The sequence below is a fragment of the Cebidichthys violaceus genome, unplaced genomic scaffold (assembly GCF_023349555.1).
Source record: "Cebidichthys violaceus isolate CVI_PGR_0920_01 unplaced genomic scaffold, fCebVio1.0.p SCAF_10, whole genome shotgun sequence".
Taxonomy (NCBI): domain Eukaryota; kingdom Metazoa; phylum Chordata; class Actinopteri; order Perciformes; family Stichaeidae; genus Cebidichthys; species Cebidichthys violaceus.
The window spans coordinates 5,798,296-5,823,076 of record NW_027176263.1 but is presented as its reverse complement, the minus strand read 5'-3'; the positions used below and the strand labels follow the sequence as shown (position 1 = coordinate 5,823,076).

The window sequence follows — 24,781 nt, the reverse complement described above, 5'->3', positions numbered from 1 at the left end:
TATTATTATTATTATTATTATTATTATTATATTTGTGTGTCTTTAACTGAAGTAAGGAATGTGCATGTATTGTTTCAGTTAAAGACACAAACATATTTTCTACATGTTGACGCATTGAAGCCTAACAATGATTAGCTACGCTTCTGTTTCGCTGTCTCACCACATATTGACATATTTCATACTTCACATTCATAAAGCCTCCCTTCACTCCGAGGAGAGACGTCACTCTCCCCAGGGGATACTACTCCACCTCGGAGGAAACACACGAGCAGATGAGCGGACATGGACGAACCCGGCAGTCCGGCAGAGGAGGAGCAGGCTTTGAATTACAAGCCGCCCCCTCTCCATCACCCAGCCCCCCCGACACAGACGTTACATTCAACAGAGGAAACGGAAAAGACGAAACATACAAGACGGTTTTTCATTTCAAAACCCCGGGGCTGTGGAAAGAACAGAGAGTTCCTTTTTAAACCTAAACTTGTCCACTTTTGGCCTCATAGTCAGACCAAAAAAAACGGCCTTTCACCCCGTCATTCCCACTTTTTGTGCATCTTTTCCCCAGCTGTTTGCAGCTGGCAGAGAGCACCCGCCCTGTTCGGGAAAAAGGGACCGAGAGAGACCGGAGGAGGAGAGAGATGGCACCCCAACCTTCCCAGCCGCAGGTGAGGAAGAATATCCTGAAGTTCCTCAAGAGTTTTTTGGGACTCATCCGGATCCTGCAGATTGTGTTCGGAGCCGGACTGTGGGTCACCATCGCCGCCAACAAATACGAAGGATCCATCCACTTCGTCCTGTTCGTCGCAGTGCTCTTCTGGCTCCTCACCCTCGCTCTTTTCTTCCTCACCCTGCTGGACAAGCAGGACCTGGTCCCGCTGCTGGGAGGGGAGCGCTGGTTGTCCACTAACCTGGCGCACGACGTGGCCGCCGCTGTGCTCTACCTGCCGGCCATAGGTATCATGATCTACAAGACGGATCGCACCTCGTACTGCAACTTGGAGCTGTACAAGCACCTCTGTCTGTACAAGGTCTACCTGACGGCCGCCGTGTTCGCCTGCCTGTGCTGCCTGGCTTACCTCGCGTCGGTTATTTATGGGGCGTGGAGGAAGTGTCGGGGAGAGCAGACGGTCATCTGATGAGACTGAGGAGGGGGGTCCTACGGGGGGGGGGGGGGTCCACAGCAAGATGAGGAATAGTTAACTTCACTGTAATTTAACTCAACGGTTACTCTAATCACAGGTTTGTCTCTAGTGTCTCTTCACATGAAGCAAAACAAACATCCAAAAATCACTCTGTCAGTTGCTGACATGAAAATACCCAAACAGCTCTTGGCACAAAGGCCACCCATGGGAGCCTGATTGGAAATGTTGTTAGGAGGACCCGAGCATTGTACCCTTTTAGTGATGCACAGGTGACCATTCCTCCACCTCTTGGATTTTCCCCTAGTAATTTAATGTAATTTTCCCTCATAAAGAATCATGATATTCCTGTAAGTGCATATTAAAGTGGGGAAGTATATTCAGTGTTTACAATACAATGGCCTTAACACACATGTGTAGATTTGTGTCAGTATACTGAGTAACTGTCCATCTAAAACCTCTCATAGGATTTTTTTTTTCACAAGGGGTACTTACCTTTTTTTTAAAGTATATATTTTTATGTGTTTACGTGTTTTTTATGACAGCAAAACTATACTGAAGCATGACGGACTAAAACACTTTTGGATCTCCTTTTGACCAGCTTTGTTTTTATTTTGTCTGACTCAAACTTTGCAAACCGTTTTATCAGTGCCTTCTGTCAGAATGCTGTATACTCAACAAGGTTGTGACAACAACAACCCAACACGATGGGTGTGATTGGTGCTACATTGTGTATGCTGAACAAAAATATTCCTTAAGTTTTCATTATAAAGCCAAAGAATAAAGACCAGTAAGTGTGAGCCTGTGATACGTTTATTTGGTTATGATGATATTAGTATATAGAAGTGTTTATACAACCTGCTTGTTTTGTTTGAGTACTTGGAGTTCAATTTGGAGAAAGAACCGGGCCACTTGAACTGTGCTTTTGGAGGCTTTTTTCAAATGAAACACAGATTTAGAGGGACTAGTCACGGACGGCCTCAGGAACTTTCTGTTGGGAGGTAAAAGCCTTGGCCAATAGGCAGGGATCATTTATGCTATGGCACTTGACCACATGAAAGACATACGTAGATCCCTAGATTTATCTGAATCTCTAACAGAAGATGAGAGAGTCACTCACACACTGACAATGTGCTGTGCGATAGAGAGAATGTGAGTGTGTTGCATGAGAGTTATCCTACTGTGCGTGTGTGTGTGTGTGCAATAATCTGGGAAGAGGCTTGTTCTTACCGGAACAGTCTGTTGGGGTTCTGGAGGTGGGCTGACGTTCAGCCAATGAAAATGAAGCCAAGCAGTGGAGATGATTCAACGTCTCGCTTATTCCTGTTTTCCTGTTCTTGAAAACATGCTGCAGACAAGTTGATTAAACAACACCCAAAGCCCTGCTGTGGCAACTCTGTTTGGTTGCCTTTATACAGTCAGTATAACAGTTTTGTAGTTCTCTGACAGATTTGTGTTTGTGCATTGCACACTTGCTGTTGCTGGCATGGGGCATGTATGTAGTGAAAAAAAGCTGCAGATTACTCACACATAAACACACACTTTTCCTTTTGGGGCATTACGCTTTCCCCTTGTACCCCTCAAGAATGAGGTGAGTTATTTTTGGAAAAGAGCATCAGAGATCAAATGTTGCTAGATCACAGCTCCAGATTCACAATCAAGACTCAAAACAAAGGCCACAGAAATGCAGAGATTAGATTATAAAAACAGCAGTTTTACAATACAATTATGAAACTAAAAGAGGTAAGAAACATAGTTGTATTGCTTGCCGAGAATATCTGCTGTTATCTGATTCATATACATATCCTTGACTTAATTAGTGCTTACATTTTAGAGGCAACGTGACCTCAAAAAAGTGACCATATAAAGACAGAGACAAATCAAACTGCAATCAGTGAAATGTTAAAATTCTTTGTGTCATAGTATTTCATTTGGGTATTTTATTCAGTAGGTACTTCCATGAACAACTGTAAAGTATGTCATCCCTGTGGCACCGGCCTTTCTAAGCAATGGCAACAACAACAATACAGTGCGTGTGTCGAGTGCAAGGTGGCCACAGATACAGAAGTGGAGGGGTTAATGTTAACCAGCTGCAGGATATAAATCTAGCACTTCTAAAGGAGGAAAGGAGTCCCCCCCCCCACCGACACACACACACCACCCACCCTCTCCCCCTCTGAGACTTCCACAGAAGAGTTGTCCTGTCCACGTGTCAGCGCCTGTGGAAACACACTGCTGTATACAACCAAATGGAGACCATACACAACAGCAGTGTGCTGCATAAACAAAGCACTGAATCCAGTGATTCAGTTTGATATTGAAAGTAACCATGGCGAATCATTGAAGTTTTGGATGACTCAAGTTTAGCGTATGCTGACAATTAAGGCCAGAAAAGGATTCTCCACTTTTACCCTGAAAGTCTTTTTGAGCCTACCACATGAACTGGCTCTGTATTATTACGAGGCCCTCAGTTTATAGATGTCACGTCTGTTTACATTCGTCATTTTTATGTATGAGCCTGTGTCACATCTAATCCTCAAACATCACATCCATGTCCAAATAAGAAATCTGTATAATCACAGGTAAAAAACATGAATTTGGAATCCTCCTTTGTTACCTCCTGACACTATCAGAAGGGTGTGGGCACCACACGGCTGAGGTTGTTGTTTGTGTTTCCGGCTACACAGAGAGCAAAGACAGCCCAGACAACTTGGTATAAGGACATATAGAGCCAGGCGCTTCTCTGGAGTGCCAACTGTGTGATATTTTTTTTGGCAACTCAACCAAAGAGACATTTCCTGTATGCGTGCTCTCCCACCAGTCTGCAAGCGACCGACCGTCCAATATAGCCATCATAACCCCTCTAAATGGTTCCTCTTGCCTCCCTGAAGGTACAGCAACGTGCACACTGTTGCCGTGGACTGATGTCAATTCACTGCTGCCAGGAAATCAAAAAGTGTTGTCAAAAAGAGTTCTGATGTGAAAACGGATAACAATGACATGACTGAATGTCATTAAATCACTGGGGAGGTATAGAGAAATGGTAGGAATGTTTTTTATCCCTCAACAATTCTGAAAACCTTGCAATTAAAAAAAAGCATAATTTTATAATTTTTGCCTCCCAACATAGTGGTGTACAGAACACAATGAGTTGGTTGATTGGTTGCTTCAAGATTTATTATTATTACAAGAAGAATTTATTTGATTCTGTCATAAACAACGTGCACATGTAAACGACTCCAGAACTTTAAGTCGAGATATATTCCTAAAATGTTTCAAATGTAATTGATGGGGACAAACTCCACAGTCCTTGTTTGCAAAATGTTATTCTTTTAAACCAAAGCTATTATGAGGCTTAAGCAGTCTGAGTTAGTCAAATTAAGAAGTGGGTGCTTTCCAAAGTGATGTGTTTTTTTTTTGTGCAAGACTTCCTCTGTAGCTCCACTGAAGCTCAGCAATGAAACACTGTCTGGAGAAACACAGGGGAAGATACCAGCTTGATTTGAGTAACTGCTGAAGAATCATATGAGTTCCAGATGAACTTCAGGAAGTACTTTTTCACAAGAGGACTGTGGCTTTTGTCCCAAATCTAATAAATAAATTTAGGAGGAATCTCTTCACAGCCAGTACACATACGAGAAACCGTTACAGCAAACTAAAAACCCAAGCAATCAGCTTTGTTTTAAGACTGACTACAAAAAATGTGAACCTATCCTTTAAACCTTTTGTGTATGCTCAGCATTATCCAAGAGGAAATGTTCATATTCAAAAAACACCAACCCTATAACCCACACTTTTTTTCACTGCGCACAGACCAGACTTTCTCACAGACCTAAGCCTGGTGTTACACAGTTTACCTAAATTCTGGGAGATTAATTCCCAGTGGAAGCGCTTCATCTAATCCCCTAATGTGTCTGCCTCTTCTTTTTCCCCCAGCTGACAGACCTTGTCTCCTGCCTCATTTGGGAGGCTACATGTACGCACATGAAAGATGAAAACACAGACACATGCACACAGCAGCGCCCTGTTAACCACTCTTTCATCAGATACTGCTGAGATGCACATTCCACTGCAGAGGAGAGGGAAAGATGGGAAAACAGATGGAGACTGACTGACAGAACAAGTGAATGAGCAGAGAAAAAGCAAGATGCAATGTGTCAAAAATGTCCTTACATAAAGGTTCGAGCAGGAATCGACACAGAGATTGACATTTCCTGTCTGTGTAAGGCATGAATGGGCACAGTGTTCCAGGCCATGTAGTTTGCCTCTGACACTCTCTGGTCTGTAGTTTCCTGACATGGATTACTGATTCCACATCTGTTACAGCAGCTTTTGCCCACACAATACTTCTGAATGGGCACAGTGTTCATATGCTGCGTGAGGGCAATGGTAGCCAGTGGTGGGAAATGATGATAGCTATTTATAGAGCCTTGAAAATACAGCTGCTTCCTTCACTCTGCCATGTTGTTGAGAGTGCTTCACAGAGTGAATGAGTCTGACAAAGTTAGAGAGAGAGGGAGGTAATCTGACATCTTTTGTCATTCATCACCTGTAAATTTTGCCTCACTAAAATATAATGTTAAAGAAGGAGTTAGAAGTGAAATCCAAGATGAGACACTCCCAAAAGGGAAAGTTCTTTACGAACATTACATCTTTAGAACGGTGTAAGCCAACACACACTGTGAAGTAAAACAAACATTCCTTTCATGTGCGGATTACGGAGTTCCTGATAATCACTCACATGGCGACTGTTTCCCAGCACCACCTTTCTCAGAGAAGCCCAAATTATCTCTGTTACGTCACACTGCAGTTGTGAGGAAAAACAGCCAATTAAAAAGCATATTTTCTCTTATTATATCCCCTTACTTCATTCTGGTCATAAAATTAGCTAATATGTCTCAGGCTTCTACGCATCGCATTACTTGATAGATTGGTTTTCTTACACTGCATTGTCAGAATAATGCAGAGCAGTTCGGTAGCAACAGCAAAATAAGGTCAAAATAACAATGTTCCATATCTAGAAGAAGAAATGTAGGAAAATCATGATCTAAAGGTAATTAGAAAATCCCATTCATTTAAAGGCTATGGCTCATTATTATGCAACTGGCATATCCAGGCATAGATATAACATTTCACTGTGATCCAATAATTCCTGACTGCTGAAGCCTATAAACTATAATTAAATTGAACCACTAGGAGGCGAAATAAGGCTGCACTAAACATGAATTCTACTATTTCCAATTTGTTTTATTGCTAAGCTTTTCATTTATTTATCTTATTGTGACTGCATACATGTACTTCTATGCATTATTTTCATTCCTCCATGAGCCTGTAGAACAGATGGGAATGTTAAGTTAAATATGTGTATCTCTGCCAGCCGTTTACTATAATAAAAGATAACATGATACATATAATGCAAAAAAACTGTAAGGTGCTCTTCTAACGGCTTGATGCATCTCAAACCTATAATTTGCTTCAGAAGACAATAGTAATAATCTTCACTATCACCTGTTCAAACCTGTACCTGATACTGAGTATCTTTTGGACAGCAGCTAGAAGCAAAAATCCGCCTTCAAGTATAATACATTGGCCAAAACAATCTATTGTGACAATAGCCCATTATGTCAGATGAAGGCAGTGGCACACATTTGTTAGTGTTAAATAAGTCTATGTAGCAGGTCATATTCTGTGCAATGCTCTAATGCTATGCCACGTAATAAAACAGTTACTGTGCAATAGCTTGAACAAGATTTGGTAATGTGTCAAAAGAAGTTAGATCATTTATCCCAAACACTCAAGTGATTATATGTGAGCTTGCAACATCAGAATGACTGGAGTCACACTGAGGGCAACTGAGACATTTTACCTCAAGAGGCACTGACGTGGTTGATTTGCTGTTTGTTTTCCCCATTTTCCTATTGAGATATATTCTTCTCAATTAGCTGATACAACTCAGTCTAGTTTGTAAAGTCTGTTTGAAAGCTCCAGAAAAAGCTAGTGAGTGGACTTGAGTTGGGTTAGTTTTGTCAACCCACTCTTTGAATGAACGTTCATGTTTACCATTAATCAATTAAACAATTAAAAACCCTTTGAATTAAATCTAAGAGGCCAGAAAAGCAAAAGGACTGAGAATTTCCCCATTTAACTGTTTTGCTCTCTTGGAGTTACCCTTATTTTATCAAATAATATTTAATTTGTTGAGTTGTCTTTTCACAAATGCATGTGACTACTGTCCCATGCAGAACATCATAAGTGCTTTGTATATGAAGTTAAGAATGAATCTTTTCACATTCTGGGTCGAGGAAAATGGAGCTGTGTTTGGCCAGGGGGGGAAAACAGAATCATACAGTCAGTGTCATAAGATGGCTGCAGAGGGTGGAGTCATCTCCTATATAAATGTGCAAATATACCGTATTTGCAAAAATTCAAATATTTGTGTTACAAACAAAGGTTTTGTTTGTCAATATATAATGCAAATGCAGTATCTACTTCAATAAAAGCTACTCCACAAAGAGAGTACTGCTCCTTCCTTTCATCACTGATATCTGCTTAAACTTGGATCTTTATTATGTGATCTTGTATTTATCACGTCACGCACCTCGCAATCTCTCATATCTCCCCCTAGTTCTTTTTTCAAATTTACTGTTTCGCCTCAAATTTTTATTTCTTTAGTACATCTCTTAAAATGCATTACTTGACTGCTGCTCATTTGCAACTATGGTGTTTTAAGCTGTTAAGTGTTACATTGAACTACAGCAGTAGTTCAACGTTTTACAGGCCAAGGTCCCCCCCTACAGATGGAAATGAGGAAAAGCAACAATTGGTTCAGCTGGTTGTTCAAATAAGTAAGCTGGTCTTAAATGTGTATCTAGGTCCAAATACCTCCTTGAGGGGTCAATACGGAATATTATCAGCTGCTTTATTTATGCTTTGATGTAAGTTTTCAACAAACTTAGAAACTCAGACAGATAGATAGAGAGATGGATAGATGGATATATATATATATATATATATATATATATATATATATATATATATATATATATATAGAGAGAGAGAGAGAGAGAGAGAGAGAGAGAGAGAGAGAGAGAGAAAAAGAAACAGACAGACAGACAGACAGATAGATGTGGTGTAGTAGAGAGACACAATAAAAAGTCAATAAGGTGCAATGTACGGTATGAAGGTCAGGGAACAGTCCTCGCCGCTGACGCCCACCGCTGTCATTGGTCAAGAAATGAACGTCATCTACTTTAGCGGAATCTCATTGGATGTGAAAACCAGGAAGTGGAGCAGTAACCAATCCAACGGATAAAAGAAAAGTCCTCGCCGGTCTGACAGCTAACGAATAGACCCATCGTGTTCTCTTGAGTGGAGAGTTGTCAATTTAACATCCTCTGCATCCAATCCTAAACGTTGTATAATTGACTGTCATTTAGGTATATCATCATCGATCATGGCTGCCTACAAGTTAGTGTTGATCCGCCACGGAGAGAGCAACTGGAACCAGGAGAATCGGTTCTGCGGCTGGTTCGATGCAGATCTCAGTGAAACCGGGGAGAAGGAGGCGAAGAGAGGTGGACAGGCCCTGAAAGGTGAGGAAGAACTGATCCACTTTCCTCCCACCATCATCATCATCATCATCCACTGTTCTGTCTCTGTATTACTGTAGGGCTGCACTGCGAAGCTCCGATTGCATAACGGCCTCTGCATCAGACCCGCTGAGCGTGTCAGGAATACGTAGAAGATGTGCAAACGTGCAGAAGTGATGCCTTTCATGAAGCTGCTCCGGTGCAGTGCTGTTGCAGGGCCAAAGAGCAGAAAGAATGTAGAATTTCTCATTAAAAAATAGGATCCTTTTTAATGGTCCTCTTGGTCGTTTGACCCTAGAACAGCCTGCAACGAATGATAAATACAATACTTTGGAAGGCAAAACAATGTGCACAGTTGCAATCAAATTTCTTAATTTTCTAAAATGAACATCTTGCAGCTGACTTGCTATTTTTTCAGCAGGCGAACAGGAAGACATCACATACGAGACATAAAGTCCACTACTCTGAGAGTACTCTCATTAAATCAGAATGCACTGTGGCTAAAGCTGCCTGCAACCATTAGTTGATTAATCAATTAGTCGAAAAACAGGAAAAATGCCAATCGTGTTCTGGTTCGAGCTTCTCCAATGAGATGTGTGATGTAACATTCAATCGACTAAACAGTGAGAAAGTCATTTGTGGATTAAATAATAATGAAAACAGCCCTAAATGTGGTCTTGTGTTTTCATTTAGGTTTGAGACTGCGTTGCTTCTTTTTAACTCTGCATAGTATCATTTGTAAGTTATGTTTTATGCAACAAGTGCATACTTGTTGTTCTCAGAAGGTATGAGGGGGGGCTTCTAAAAATCAAGGCTGTACAGAAGCAGTCACAGTTTACAAGTGGTTGCATTAAACTTCAGTGTCTCTCCCTCTCTGAAATTTACAGATGCCAGCTTTGAGTTTGACATTTGCTACACCTCGGTGCTGAAGCGAGCCACCAGGACACTATGGCTGGTCCTGGACGGCATTGACCAGATGTGGGTGCCAGTGCATCGGACCTGGCGGCTCAATGAGCGTCACTATGGAGGCCTGACTGGGCTAAACAAGGCTGAGACGGCCGCCAAGCACGGAGAGGCTCAGGTGAAGATCTGGAGGCGCTCGTTTGATACCCCACCTCCTCCCATGGGCCCAGACCATGACTACTACAGTATCATCAGCAAGGTAAGATATGATGTCTGCAGTACATTCACACAACTAAGAGCTCTGTTGGAAAGAAATTATCTTGTACATATTGACTAAACTAGCTGCACACAGGCATAACAAAGAAGAGGCCTTCTATAACTGATCTCTGCTGTCAGGCCCTGTAACCAGCTGTGTCACCATGAATTAATGAAATCAGCAGAAACGACTCGAGTGTTTGGAGTGAAAATAGTAGATTTAAGGTCTTTTTGTCCACAGCACAGCCAGCTTGAATATGAACATGTGTTACACGCACAACAGTCGTACAGGACAGCCGTACTACACAGCGGAGTTCCTAACCATTTAGCAGCATGTGCCCTGATGTTGTTACCTAATAGTCTGTCGTAGGTGGGTTAATATATGACCGGTAGAAATGATGTCTGCTAGGTGCAAGTTCAAAGTTCACAAACTGATCAGAATTCTGCAGAGGTATTCAGAAGTTAAGATGCAGTAACCCTAAGCTGGCTGATGGTGGCTGTAGAAACTAAGTGATCAGCGACATGTTGATGGTGTTATAAGAAGAGTGTCATAGCTGATTCTTTCATTCCTGCAAATGACAGTGAACACGTCACCATATTGCTTGAAGAGTGAAGCTCATACTCGATGCATTTAGGCTCCCAAATAAGTGTACAATAAGTCTTGATGGAAAAGAGTGAAAGACATATAAAAGTACTTTTTTAATGTCTCTATTATATGTCTCTGTTATATATTTTTACAAATTGAGATTGTCCTCCCTGCAGGATCGTCGCTATGCAGACCTGACTGAGGACCAGCTTCCTTCCTGCGAGAGCCTTAAGGACACCATCGCACGGGCGCTGCCCTTCTGGAACGAGGAGATCGCCCCTCAGATCAAAAAGGGGAAGAGGGTGCTCATCGCTGCCCATGGAAACAGTCTGAGGGGGATTGTTAAGCACCTGGAGGGTGGGTGGCATTATGAGATATTCACCACAAGCAATAAGGAAATTCAAGTTGTTTGTCGAAATGTAGTTTACTTAAATTATATCACAATGATCCAACGGTGTGTTGTCAAAAGTCTCAAGGTGAGATGACAATAGTCAACAGTGACGACGCGTTTATAATGAAAAACAACAACCTGTAACTTCATTAACTTCTGTACGTAACTGTTCTGTTTGTATGTGCTGTCACCTGTAGGAATGTCAGATGAAGCTATCATGGAGCTGAACCTGCCAACAGGCATCCCCATCCTCTACGAGCTTGACAAGAACCTGAAGCCCGTGAAGCCGATGCAGTTCCTGGGAGATGAGGAGACTGTACGCAAAGCCATGGAGGCCGTGGCTGCTCAAGGAAAGGCCAAGAAGTAAAGACGCAGAAAAGCCCTCTTTGTGTATGACAGTGTAGGTTGTCCCCAACAACTGATCGCAGTTCAGTGTTTTTGCTAAATTCTCACTTATTCTAGATTGTAGTACATGATGAGTAAACTGTAGATTGTTGTCAAAGGCGACCTCACTCTTCTTGCACAGTGCAGGGATAGTAGATGGTGAATGATCAGGATATATTAGGGTCAGGGGAGACACAGCTCTCAAGAGATTGTAAATATTGTTTTGTTAAAATGGCCAATTAATGTGACAACCTCTTTAAGGTTCAGAGTTTAAGGTTTCATTTATTGTCATTGTACAACACAGGGTTGTACAACAAAATGCAGTTTGTAGTCTCATTTTGCTACATGAGAAAAACACAGAAAAAAGCAAAACTATTGTGTACTCTTTTTTCCGATGTCGATGAGTATATATCTGTCATAAATGCAACCGGGAGCTACCGGCTGCCACATTTACATGCGCTGCTGTAAAATAAATCAGTTCCTGTACTGTGCCTTTAACAGTCAAGAAGGTATAGCGTTCAACTGAAATGGATAGCATTGCTGACAAAGGCATTTTCTTTTCTGTGTACTTGAATATTTAAGTAAAATTCCTTTTAATATTCAAAATGTATTCAGTTTGCTTACGCTTAAACTGAATGTCTCTATGAGATACTGTTTTTCAAATGCACTGATGGTAGTGAGGAAGTTATACCAATGTGTGTCTGAGCATACTGTCTTCATCATTAGCTGCCCAGGACAACATTATTATTTATTGGATCCGATATTGTATTCTATTATAATTTAATTTAAAGAAAGGGACAAAAGATGGACAACTTAATTTCTATACCACTTTTTAAAGCAACTCATTGATGCATTCCATTGATAATAAGTTCCCAATCTCTTGAGAGCCGGATGGGACAGTTGGGACAACTAAACAGTCCTTTTCTCTTATTGTCTCTGTATATGAATCGTATTTGTGCCATGTCTTTGTATGTTGTTGCGTCTTTGTTGAGTCTGACAATTTGTATTTTTCTCTTTGTGTTTCATTAAGTTCAGTACAATTTAAATGGTGGCAAACACTGCATTGCTATCAGCATTGCACTGTATAAGGGATAAATCCATTATTTGGATTATAGCCTTCCCAGCTTCACAGTACTATTGTGAGGCACAATCAACAGAAGATAAGAGTTTTAAATTGAAACATTATTTTTCTTACTCTGTTTGGCTGCCTTTGGTCTGTCTTTGCCTCTTGGTGTCATAGTATTTATGTGCCTCCAGCTCCTATTCCTACAGTAAATGCCTACAGCTGCCCTTACTGCCTGATGAGGAAGCAGTGGTGGTATTTGGAAAACCGTCTTGATAGGATTTTGTTTGAAACGTCCCATTATGTCCTACAGTATTTTTCTTTTCCAAATGTAATTCCCTCTGTGTTGGTTGTATGTATCTGAACTCTTTGGTGGTAATAAATTTACAAATCAAATGCTGATGTGTCTCCTTGTCTTGCTGGACACACATGTAGATATATGGGTGGGTTTTATTCCACCCAGCGATTTGAGTTACATGCCAAAATCAAGTCTAGCTTGTGGCCAACTATTAACTTGCCATGACTCATATTTACTTACTGACCAAGTTTCAGCAGGCTTTTCTAAGCTGATCAGTTTTACAAATGTACTAGTATTGGGGGCAAATATCACTTACCTTTATATCAACAGCGTAATTATAGTGATATTAAAATTGTGAATTCATAATTTTTTTCTGCAACAAAAAAATGATATAATTAGTTTAGAATCAAACATTTAATCAACAAAAAAAAAATCTTCTGTGGGAAAGTTAAACCTCAGTGCATTTTGGTGGAATTTAGAATTAATTTAGAATACTAAATTTAGAATACTGCTGAACTCCAAGGTCCACAATGCATTTCGCGTAACGTTGGTCGAGTCGACTGCAGGCGGGAGACGTTCATATTGCTGAAATGATTTTAACATTGGAGCTCTGAGTCTGTTGTTAAAGACAGTCGGACTAAGCCTCAAAATGAGAAGAGCAACAGAAAATCAAAGAAACACTCGGTGAGAAAACCCAAAGACTTTGTTTGCACTTCTAGGCTAAAGCACGTTGGCCAGCTAACGCTAGCTAAACAGAGCACTTCCTGAAACAACGACTTGCTAATATTCTATGTTATTCTATGAACCAGGCACTGTGAGTAAGATGTATGTAAGGTTGCGTAACGTTAGCTACTGTAAGTATGGATGGCTGTTACTGTTTGCTTTGACAGCGAGCATAGCGTTATGTAAACACTTGACGGTAACTGTCATATAACTAGCTAACAAATTGTAAACACGCTGTTCATGTCGGTTACCTTGCTAGCGTTAGCCAACGTTACTTTTTTTTACTAGTTGCTAGCATAAGCACTACCGTACTAACATGTTGTCTTGTGTTACTTTGTGAGCATTTGATTATATTTGAGATATTCAAGTGGTAACGTTACTGTTGATATCATGAATTTATAGACACTAGTTAACCCCCTGATGCACTCGTGCTGTTACAAACGTAGCTGCACGTGATTGGTAGGAACTGACGAGCAGGTGTCTTCCTTGTGTTGGCTGTGGCAGTGCTAGGTATCGTGCTGGGTGTGTCGTTTCTGCAACACTTCTATATCTCTTTTATTTTTAAAGCCGCACTGCTAAGTTGCATTTTTGTCGCCTTGGTGACAACACTAACTTTGATGATCTAAACATGATCAGTTCCTCCTCTTCTGGCTTTCTTGCAGAACACTTTCAGAATACTTTCCCCCGAGGAACAAAGGTGGGTCAAAGTGTCCCTATACTGCACCGTCCAGTGCTGCTGTCTAGTAAAATAGCAATGTATTTCGCTCCATTTACACCGTGATGCTTGCCTTAACTTTTCATGGTGCATTTTAACTTTATTTAACCAAAATAATTGTTTTTTTAAGGGTTTTGTATTACTGTTGTATAATACAACACCCTTGCTATAAATCCGAAGAACATAACATTTGAGCAGGGCAGTTATGGTTATGTTATGATGTGATGTGTTTTATTGTTACTAATCGTGTAGTCATCTGCAGACTCCAGTAGAGCTTTGGTTGTGGAGATGATTGTTTGAACCTTTTTTTTTAAACTTAATAAGTAATAACATATCTGTATCTTCAGACCCTTTTCTCCCCTTAGGGTAATACCAAAACATTTTTTAAGGTTTGTTAGCTGGTAAAATGTAGTTTTTAGTTGATTTATTGAAATAAATAGTTACAGTTGCAGCAACCTAATTTGGTAATGATGAACAACAACAATGTAATCAATTGAATGCTTCCTTGATTTAAAAAGAAAAATAGAAACAGCATTTACTGGAGGCAAATCTTATTTCAGCGTGACAACAATATAAAATCTAGACAGTGAATGAAATGACACAAAGCTCTGTGTAAGACAGGTTCTTTGCCTTCCTTTTGGAGCACATTCACAACATATAATTATGCCTGAGCATTAATTAGTGATGACAACATATAGTGGAAAGAAGTGATGGAACTGGTTCTCCTCAAATATTACAAGGAGAAGAACCTCCTTGTGTCTGGCAGCATGACAAAGAAAAATGTCATCCATCTGATGGAGGGGCCACAGCTATAGTGTCATGGGCCCTGGCTGTTTGACAGATGCCAACATGTCAACCTGTACATACTTGAGCATTTTGAGGCAACAAATATTTTAGACGTAAGATCATAATGCACAAATGTTTCTTTTGTGTTCTAGTGAACGACCTCGTATTCCAGCAGCGCTCCCCGCCCCATTTCACGTCGCTTCTCCAGGAGACTCCAATGAAACCCTCACAGCTCCCTAACTGGCTTTCCCACCCACCTCCCAGGAGAATGTTGCCACTTCATAGCCCTGAGGTGTGCCGAAGGGACACACTAGGCCCACCACGGTACCCTCTTCCGCCACGGCACCTCCTTCCACCACGGCACCCTCCTCCACCACGGCACCCTCCTCCACCACGGCACCCTCTTCCACCACGGCACCTTCTTCATCCTATGAGACCAATCCATTCTCCAGGGTTTATTCCAAGCAGCCCGACTAACATTGGTTCCCCAGTGAATAGGTCTCATCCCCTGGCAGGGGGCAGACTGCTTCCTCTGCAACACCAACACCATCCACCTCCAGGGTCTCTCTGCTCATCCAGGTCTGTTCCAGTCAGCCCGACTAACAGTGGTACTACAGCTTGTAGACCACAGCCCCCGCCCCCCGGTACCTTTCACCCTGCATCTCCTCAATTCATGAAGGATTTAAGTAACCACTCCTCGTCTTCCCACATCAGGAGAGATCAAGAGACTGAATCCAAGCACACTTTGTCTTACTCTGGAAGTAAAAATGTAATGCCTCAAAGACAAGCGTCAAGCAAGGTATTTTTTCATGTCATTAGTGAAAACAGGATTTGTTCAAATAGTAACTTGAACTGCAGAATAGCCTTCAAGTGATTTTGAATTGTTGTGTCTATTACCATTTACTTTGTTAGGATCAATCCAGCGATATGAGGGGTGCCATACATACTATCCAGCTCCACAGGCCCCCCATGACCCCAACATTTTACACCAGAAGTGTTCAAGAAGCTTACCCAAGGCCCCTCTCAGACTCAGACCATTGGAACCCTGGGAACAGCCAGTGGTCCTCATGGAGCTACCAGCCTTCTCCCAGTACCCACGCGTCTGACAGGAGTAGTGCTTCCAGTTTACCCGTCATGCACAGCCCTGTAGCCCCTTGCCAGGTAAAATTTGTCATTTGTTTGATCTAGTTCAGGGTTTTGATAGTAGACTTTGAGCTCTTCATTCCGCAAAAAGCCCAGTCTCAAACCAGGGTTGTGGGGCCAAAATGAAGTTCACTCGGGCAGAGCATAGTGTGTGTTTTTCTCAGGCTTTGTAAACAAAGGTTCAGGTGGTATAGCTATGGTAAGTTAAAGAACATTTGCCAGAATTTTAGCATGTGAGTGTGCTAATATTTATTATTCAACACCTGACCCAGGTGTTGCTTGGTCTTTTGATTGAATGTGATGCATATTATTGCTGTTTTTTCTGTTCTTTTTTTTTTAGGACCAACAACATAAACGAACACCTTCAAGTGAAAACTCAATTCCAGGTAATGTTGTCAATTTTTCCCCTTCTCCTTGTTGGCATGTTATCTTGTTGGCGTTGCAGTGACAACAGGCATCAGGTGTTGAGTTTGTAAATGTCATGGACCTGTATGTACTGTCAATTCACTTTACTTGAGATGATTGATAGCACTGGGAATGTCAACTGGTTTGGCATGTCTTTAAAAAGGGATTGATATTCTCAGTAGCAGATTATAATTTTTACTTAACCATGTTTCACTACAGTCCACCATAACGGATTAAAAATGTTGTAAACATTGAACATTAAGAAAAGAAAGTATATTTTTAATGTATTTTTCTACCTCCAGTAGTGGATTTGAATTGCACATCTCAGAAGAGGCACATGGAGTTCGAGGTCCAGGACGACAGTCCCAAGAAACTGTGTCTTTCGGGGATGAACTCTGTTGGCCACTCACACAGCATCTCACTGCAGTCTCAGCCGTCAGCGAGGCATTCTTCATTCCTGGAACTGTCACCCAAAACCACGAATAGCCTTCTGTGCACAGAACCAGCATGCGGCCAATCGACGTGCTCGGAACTGTCGTCCACATTGAAACCCACGCAGTCGTCCTGTTCGACGCCGTCACTCAAACCTTGTATAAAGAAACAACCATCGATGGGAGCAAAGCAAGCCTATATAAATTCCACCCAGAGTCAAATTCTGACGTTGATAGAGTCAAGATCACCTTCAAAAAGTCCAGGGGAAGACGGTTTGAAGAAAAAAAGCAATGAAAATGATAAAAGGGACAAATCCAACTCTTTGTTCTCCTTGGAGGTTCCACAGAAGGACACAGCCGGCTCACCTCATGTTCACTTTGGCAGCCACCAGTCTGTTCATACTCCCCGCAGTACCTCAGGCTTAACAGTCAAGACCGTGAGCAGAGGTGATCCCATGGAGGAGAGCAGAAAACCGGACAGTAGCCCTCCCAAACCGTCCCCAAAAGCAAATGCTACTTCTGTGAGTTGTCGCATGGTGGAACGGAATAAAACTGCCCGTCCAAGAAGACCTGTTGCAATCCCGAATGATATAGATGAGCTTTTCACCCCTGATCCCATGACCTACGTCGTCAGCTCTGGCCACAAGACTGCAAAGCCTAAGATGGCTGGGATCAAATCCCCCACCTCAGAGAATGGCTACAGTACTCCAGTTAATGACTCCTCTTGTCGCAAAACTAGTTCTCATGCAGTGGACGCCAAAGTGTGTTCCTCGTTATCGGCACAAGTCACCATGCCAACTGTAGGGTTAGAGCGGGTAAAACTTGAAAACTTGAAATACACCTGCTCAAAAAACAGCCCCGCCACTTCTTCAGGCAGGCAGCTTAAGGATGAAAGTTTTAAATCTGACGACAAACGCACATCTGTCCTCCCCAACAATGTGAGAGCCTGCGCTTTAGAGACTGGCCCCACAACTTCTACATCTCATTGTTCTCAGTCTCCACTGCTGGAGAGGTGGGCGAGTGAAGGGCGTGGTGCAAAGTTGGTGATTGAAGAGGATCCTATAGATGTGGAACTGGACCTAGGCCTGAGCTTTGCATTAGATTTGGATCCAACCCAGAGCTCCCATAGCAGCGAGGAGGAGCAGCTCCTCTCCTTGCAGGAGATGATGGAGCGCGTCACCAAGCCTCCAGCTACACCAGAGAAGGGAGCCTTCTCGGAGCCTAGCACACCTGGACATCACAGCTGCCAGTCAAAAACTGTAAGCTTGAAATAGCGTGTCAATATTGAACATAAAGTTATAAAGGTATGATCATCAACTCACCAGTAACACCATTGAGTGTTGTCGGTTGTGTTTCCCACAGCAGCCATTGCCAACCATGAAGTCAGGCATCTACAAAAACAATCTCGACCAGATGCTGAAGGAAATAAACACCAATAAAAGGTAAATTATGCAGAAAATATCATTCCCTTTACCTTTTATTTTGAGCTACAGTAGCAGTTAACTTTCCCCACATTGTTTTCATCCATCAGAGCTAAAGAGATGGAGACAGAACTTCTAACTGCGTGTCAAGAGGACCTACTGAGAATAGCTGAGTATGAGGAGGCTGAGGAGAACCGGGAAGAGGGCGTCTCCACTGAACAACAGTAAAGCATGCAGAAGCACACAGACTCAGCATACTATGTCACTGGCACACAATACTTCACTAATCTGCTTTATTACGTTTTGTATTTGTTTTTCTAGGGAATTCCTGCAACGCTACTCTTTGATGTCCAACGCGATCAGAGAAGTGCCTCCAGGAGAAGCAGTGTTCAACCTGGAGAAATTTGGCCGGATCTTCGACCACGATACGCTGCAGCTCAGGCGATGCATGGTCAGTCCACAGGGGACGGCACAGAAAACGCTTCTTTGGTGAGTTGTGTTTGGATATACTCGTGAAGGTTCAGAGCAACAGCTCATTAACTCTAGACCAGAGTGCCGTGACTTTTGATATTGGTAGTCAATGTCCCCAGGATCCTGATTCTTGATCATTCTGGTGTTCCTCTGACCATTCATCCCTTCCATGTTGAGTGTAATATATATATGTATGTATGTGTGTGTGTGTGTGTGTGTGTGTGTGTGTGTGTGTGTGTGTGTGTGTGTGTCTATATATATATATATATATATATATATATATATATATATGTATATGTATATGTATGTATATATATATATATATATGTATATATATATATATATATATATATGTTAACTTTTTCTGTTTTGGACACTCTTTCCGCTTTCCTCTTGCTCAACCCTCAGTGAACTCGTATGCACACAAGAATTCTTGCACTTTATACACTTTATACTGTGGAGTGTAGTGACCGTTGCAGGCTATATTGACCGTTAGCTTTAGACCGTTAGTTTTGCTAGTTAATTATTTCCTCTAATCTTTCCCTCTCCTTATATGTCACTACAGGTCTAGTCCTGCTCAGCTGAGACTGCATGTAAATATTGGATTGTTCCAGGAAGCTTACGACTGTCGCTCGCCCTGTCCAACTCAGGTTACCCGTTTCCTATTCAAGGTAGGACACACACACACACACACACACACACACACACACACACACACACACACACACACACACACACACACACACACACACAGCATGTTGGTAGAGATTTATGTCCAAATGTCTGAACTTTGGTCATAATTCTTTGTTGATCCTGTCAGATGATGTCGGTCCATAGTGAGAGGCTGCTATCTGAAAAGATACTACAGGCTCTCTGTGACATCGCCTGCACTGCTGCTTATCAGATAGGTCAGTGTTTTGGTATTTCTTATATTTTGTATGTCCTCACTATTATTAAGACATGTTAACATGTTGGTTTTGTTTCTGTGTGTATGCTTCCTCAGTGAAAACTGGAAACCAGCAGTTTAAAGTGTGGGTGCCCAGTCTGGCCGATGTGGCGCTGGTTCTGATGAATATGGGAGTTGCGTTTGTTACTCTCTTCCCTTTTGAGAATCTGCAGCCTCCATTCACTGAGGGAGATTTGCTGTAAGTTGCTTTCCTGTTCATTAGATTACTCATTCATTTCCTTGTTTCCTGTGTAAAAGCTTAATAAATAAGTTGTTTATTTATTGTTGAATTTCTGTGTTTGTGTAGGGAGGACATTTATATCAAAAGTGAGAGTCCCTCCAGTAACAAGGAACAGGACACTTTCCCTGAACACAACTGCAACAACATCTTGAAGGTGAGACGCACACGAATGGCTGTCATGTCTGCAAGGAGGAGAGTTTGGCAGAGAAAGCACAACTTCTCCATTCAGATCATTCAGTTCTTGGCTGTTTTGTCCTGTGTTCTCGTCTGCAGTACCTGTCTTACTGTATGGGCCTCTGTCCACGAGTGTACAGCGACGACGAGCTGCTGCTGCTGCTAACTGTGGTGGGAAAGGTGGGCCTGGACTCACGGCTCCTCCTTCAGGCTAGTACTGAGCTGTACCCTCTACAGTACAAAATTGTCAACAACATCAAGGACTGGAACACCATGGTCAGTTCACGCATGCCTCGGCTTCCTTGAAATTCTGAATATTTACCCTTACGTGGCAAATGTGTGCAAAATCATGTAAATGAATCTCATTTAATAACAATGCAGTGCATTGTTTTCCACTGTAATGCTACACATCAGACAAAACTCTTTAAATGTTAAATACATGTTTGTAGTTTAGTTTTTAGTCACAACTTGCTTTGAATCATTTAATTTGGCAGCAAGTTTATAAAATAACATGATGTAATCGTAGTATCACAAGTTAATATTGAAATGTTTTTTAAATTGAATGAGTTATTTATTATTTCTCTAAACTGTTCTCAGCTGCCACGAATCTGTATGGCCCTCACTGATCTGACAGATGACCACCACAACATGTGCCTGCTGGTTCAGCTGCTGCCTGACAACACTCGTGGAAAGTAAGTCTTTTAACTGTTTTTCTCTGGTCTGCTTATCTCCATTTTTCCCACACAATCAGTCCTTTTTTATTGTATTGTATTGCACATTAAAAAGTATTCTCTTTTGTTGATCTAGGCAACTGCGTCGACATCTGTGCCTGTCCATGATCTCTAAGCTGTTAAACGGAAATTGTACTTACAGACCTACAGAAAAAGAGTTTCAGGTAATCTCGTTCAGTGTGAAACCTATACAAATATCTTTTAGACCTCAGCAGTTGAAAAATTTACATTTATCTAAATGACTTTCTCTCACGCCGCCATGCTTAGCTCTCTGAACTGAGGCCCTACCTGCCCCGTATGCAACCCTCCACGCTCCTCCGAGCCATGCTGAGCTCCTCCGGCAGGAGTCAGAAAGACAAAGAAGAGGACATGACCACCTTAGACCAACAGGTGAGCATATGCCTGAACTTTAAAATGACTTTATAGTTGTCTTGTTTCGCATGTCTAGTTTTTTTTTTATTATGTGTAAATAAGCTCAAAATGTAATCTGAATGATATTGTGAATGCATTTCTGATGCAAGTTTCTTTCCCTTTACTCTGTGCCTCAGTCCTACTACCTCTGCTATAGCCTTCTGACTTTAGCAAATGAAGCTTCCAATTATCAGTTCTTCCCAGCTCATCAAAAGGTAGGAATTAATCCCCTTTTCTGGTTTGAAGTTTTCAGCCGCTGGTTATTAATGAGCTGATTTATCAAAGTCTGAAGATGGTGGTGTGTGTGTGTGTGTGTGTGTGTGTGTGTGTGTGTGTGTGTGTGTGTGTGTGTGTGTGTGTGTGTGTGTGTGTGTGTGTGTGTGTGTGTGTGTGTGTGTGTGTGTGTGTGTGTGTGTGTGTGTGTGTGTGTTAATGCGCCTTGCCTTTTTCTTCTGACTCTCAGAAACAGCTGCTGTCTCTGTGCTCTGAGCTGGAAACACACGTGAAGTGTGACATCAGAGAGAGTGAGAAATGTCTTTACCGGAGCAAGGTGAGTTTCATTTCCAAAACTGTGATCCAGATGCATTCTACATTTTCTACAATGCCATTTTAAAAGGTTCTTCAGCACTTTCTGAATGCTTTCAAGTTCAATTTTGTTATCATCCCAAAGGAAATTTGGTTTGCAGACAGCCATTAAACACACAAATAAGTGTGTTAATTATCAACAGATTGTGCCTGCCTGGCAATGCCTACAGTGATAAGAGGAATAAGAGAAATTTGGCTCTAAATGCTGAAATACAAAACACAAGTATATGAGTGACATCCTCAACATCTCTACCTGCATGGTAACCAGGATTGAGTCGACCTACCTGATGTTCCACCTGCCTCAGTAGTTCTTCTTTAACCAGTTTTTCCAAAGCTTTTAACTAGATTGAGGTCTTTCACGTTAATAGCCTTTCTAACGCTACATGGATGTCAGTGTCGGCAGTATCCCTGACAAAGTCACGCAGTCGATCCGTCACATCACAGAAATTATTATTGTTAAATCTCAAGTCAAAGCTGTTTGCGTCATTAAGCAGCTGCTCAACAGGAGACACATTAAGGTTGTTGTGTTCGAGTTTGACCCGCCTCACTTTTTGGTGCAAACATCATTACTGCATCCTTATTATTGCTGAATAAAAACAATAATTGACAGTAGGGCTGCAACTAACGATTATTTTAATAATCGATTAATCTGTCGATTATTTCTTCGATGAATCGGCGGGGAAAAGGCAAGTGAATAAAAACGTGTCTTTAGTCTTGCAAACTATTCCACCCCTGCTTTACTACTGTTATTAACGAGCTAACGCTAACTTGTCATGCTTGTCAAGCAGGATAACGAGTAAACAGCAGCACCAGGAGAGCTACTGGAGGGACGTTACGTTCCTCACTTCAAAACGGAACAACAGTAGGATTCTGTAGTGACTAACCTGCTGTTGAACTCCCTTCCTCCTCCTCAAGGACTCCAACATGTTTACGTTTTAGGTGCTGAATCATCACCGTGGTGAGTGGCGTAATAATTGCGCGACGCAACGAATCGATAATGAAGTTCGTTGCCAACGCTTTTAATAATCTATTTTAAGCGATTTTATCGATTCGTTGTTGCAGCCCTAACAGTTAAAGTTATATTTATATTTGGAAATATACATAATATCCAGATGAGGTTAGATGTGATAGTCATTTAGTTCACAAATTGCATTTAGGTTTTGTTCCCGGTTTTTGCTGATTATTTTCTTAATTAATCAATTAATTGCTTAGTCTAAAAGATACCAGGAAATAAATATATATATATATATATATTTATTTGTTTTATATCTTTAGATCGCTGCTATTGTTCGACAAAATATTAAATTTACTATAATAGAAGACAATATCCTCACTATAGGACATGGAAGCAGTGGAGTTTTTTTTATGATAAGTTAATCAATCATTGCTGACTTGGCTTCAAGATGCAAGCCAATCGTTAAAGCTTGGATGTGCTCTCTAGAAGCTGTGTGTGTGTGTGTGTGTGTGTGTGTGTGTGTGTGTGTGTGTGTGTGTGTGTGTGTGTGTGTGTGTGTGTGTGTGTGTGTGTGTGTGTGTGTGTGACTACCCCTCTCCCTCCAGGTGAAGGACCTGGTGGCCAGGATCTCCACCAAGTGGCAGATGCTCCTTCAGAGGACCAGGCCTCTCCATGTACAGTATTCTTATACATACTCTTATATCAACATAAAGTCAAAAGATTGTATCATTCTTATTTACAATTCTATATTTTCCTCCTGTAGGGCAAGTTGTATGATTATTGGCAGCCTTTGCCTGTCGATACACTGACGAGCAGCCAAGAAGAGCAGGAGATGGACAACAGCGATGATGGAGAGTGGCCTGTGATGGAGGAGGGGGAGGAGGAGGAAGAAGAAGAGGGAACCAAAGAAACTGAAGAGGTTTTAATGATTGCTGAGGACAAAGAAGAGGGAGACAATACAATGGAGGACACGCACAAGACAGGAGACGACGTGAGGCCAGAAGAAATGGTGGGAGACGATACGATGGATTACACTCACGAGACGGGGGATGACATGAGGCCAGAAGAAATGGAGCTGAACCAAGAGATGGAGCCTGAAGTACACGAGCAAATAGAGGCTGGTAACATGGGGTGTACTGAGGTGGAGACTGAAAATCAGTTAGAGACCAGAGAAACTTCTCACCACAACCAGGTTGCAGCGTGTGATTCAGTGTCATAGAGATGTTGTTCATCATCAGCTCTTGCCTTAATGTTAAGCTCAGTTTGCACTATTTGCTTATCCCCCTCTACCCCTAACCCCCAAGTTTCATTGTCAATACAAATACTAATTGTATATTTATGAATAAAACCATTTTAGGAGAAAAGTTCATTTTTGGTTTGTGTTGCATGAAAAGCAAAATACTGTTTTACTATTATGTCTCAACTTGTGAAAGTCTTATGTGAATGACTTCCTGCTGCGCCGCTGTTTTAACTCCTTTAGTTGTGTGTGTATATATTTCTGCAATAGAGTTTATCTTTTACATCCTTCTTGTCTTTCAGCCATGTTCATTTGTTGAATTTAAGTAATTCCTTGCTTCAAAATCGACTTGATTATTAGGGTTTCTCAGCCGGTTTTGTTTTGGTACCGACAGTAGTAACTGCAGTAGTCTGGTCATAGTAGAGAAGACACGGGCATCACCAATAACAACCGCTCTGTTCTTTTCAAATGTCCCAGTAAGTAGTGACGCTGTGACTGAACTTGAAGGACTCAAATAGAATTCAGCCATAATTAATTTTAATATTTACACCTGTGCTTTTCTTACTGACTTGTCAAAATGTCTGAAAATAACTATTCAATTAACTGTAAATATGGTCCACATGCACATGATCTGTTTGTTGATTTCATGCTATAATTTTACTGTTTTGTTGGATGTGTGTGCACTTTGTTAAATTCCCCTTTTGTGAAAAATATTTTTTTAATGATTGATACTTTTTTTTTATAGCTGTTGCCAGATGGAGAAAATAAACTGTTTACATAACACACGTTGAATTTGTTAAA

General features: G+C 41.5%; 3 protein-coding genes across 5 annotated transcripts; all 3 read left to right on the top strand.

Moving 5' to 3' along the window:
- The first annotated feature begins 282 nt into the window (after positions 1 to 282).
- Positions 283 to 1,163, top strand: marveld1 (MARVEL domain containing 1). The gene has a single exon (XM_068722352.1). The coding sequence runs from the start codon at positions 636 to 638 to the stop codon at positions 1,131 to 1,133; it is 498 nt and encodes a 165-aa protein (XP_068578453.1). The 5' UTR covers positions 283 to 635; the 3' UTR covers positions 1,134 to 1,163.
- Positions 1,164 to 8,436: 7,273 nt separating this feature from the next.
- Positions 8,437 to 12,707, top strand: LOC137880790 (phosphoglycerate mutase 1-like). Its single transcript, XM_068722325.1, has 4 exons — positions 8,437 to 8,728; positions 9,613 to 9,887; positions 10,646 to 10,826; positions 11,058 to 12,707. Exons 1-4 carry the CDS (start codon positions 8,590 to 8,592, stop codon positions 11,225 to 11,227), a joined length of 765 nt encoding a protein of 254 aa, XP_068578426.1. The 5' UTR covers positions 8,437 to 8,589; the 3' UTR covers positions 11,228 to 12,707.
- A 454-nt stretch (positions 12,708 to 13,161) lies between these two features.
- slf2 (SMC5-SMC6 complex localization factor 2) lies at positions 13,162 to 24,763 on the top strand. Of its 3 annotated transcripts, none has more exons than XM_068722293.1 (21): positions 13,162 to 13,289; positions 13,991 to 14,025; positions 14,982 to 15,628; positions 15,742 to 15,990; positions 16,313 to 16,358; positions 16,683 to 18,067; positions 18,171 to 18,250; positions 18,340 to 18,453; positions 18,551 to 18,718; positions 19,266 to 19,371; positions 19,521 to 19,608; positions 19,704 to 19,845; positions 19,954 to 20,041; positions 20,161 to 20,337; positions 20,659 to 20,753; positions 20,869 to 20,956; positions 21,060 to 21,182; positions 21,341 to 21,418; positions 21,667 to 21,753; positions 23,349 to 23,417; positions 23,507 to 24,763. In XM_068722293.1, the coding sequence occupies exons 1-21, from the start codon at positions 13,255 to 13,257 to the stop codon at positions 23,960 to 23,962; spliced, it is 4,356 nt and encodes a 1,451-aa protein (XP_068578394.1). In that variant the 5' UTR covers positions 13,162 to 13,254; the 3' UTR covers positions 23,963 to 24,763. The 3 variants fall into 3 exon arrangements, with proteins under 3 accessions (XP_068578394.1, XP_068578386.1, XP_068578402.1); XM_068722285.1 differs by having other exon boundaries at positions 16,680 to 18,067; XM_068722301.1 differs by lacking the exon at positions 13,991 to 14,025 and having other exon boundaries at positions 16,680 to 18,067.
- Positions 24,764 to 24,781: the final 18 nt, after the last annotated feature.

Coding starts and splice junctions, on each gene's coding strand:
- marveld1 (XM_068722352.1), top strand. CDS start 636: ATGGCACCCCAACCTTCCCAGCCGCAGGTGAGGAAGAATATCCTGAAG.
- LOC137880790 (XM_068722325.1), top strand. CDS start 8,590: ATGGCTGCCTACAAGTTAGTGTTGATCCGCCACGGAGAGAGCAACTGG. Junction 8,729..9,612: donor AGGTGGACAGGCCCTGAAAG/GTGAGGAAGAAC, acceptor TGAAATTTACAG/ATGCCAGCTTTGAGTTTGAC. Junction 9,888..10,645: donor ACTACAGTATCATCAGCAAG/GTAAGATATGAT, acceptor TCCTCCCTGCAG/GATCGTCGCTATGCAGACCT.
- slf2 (XM_068722285.1), top strand. CDS start 13,255: ATGAGAAGAGCAACAGAAAATCAAAGAAACACTCG. Junction 20,042..20,160: donor ACTGCAACAACATCTTGAAG/GTGAGACGCACA, acceptor TCTCGTCTGCAG/TACCTGTCTTACTGTATGGG. Junction 20,754..20,868: donor CCTGACAACACTCGTGGAAA/GTAAGTCTTTTA, acceptor TTGTTGATCTAG/GCAACTGCGTCGACATCTGT.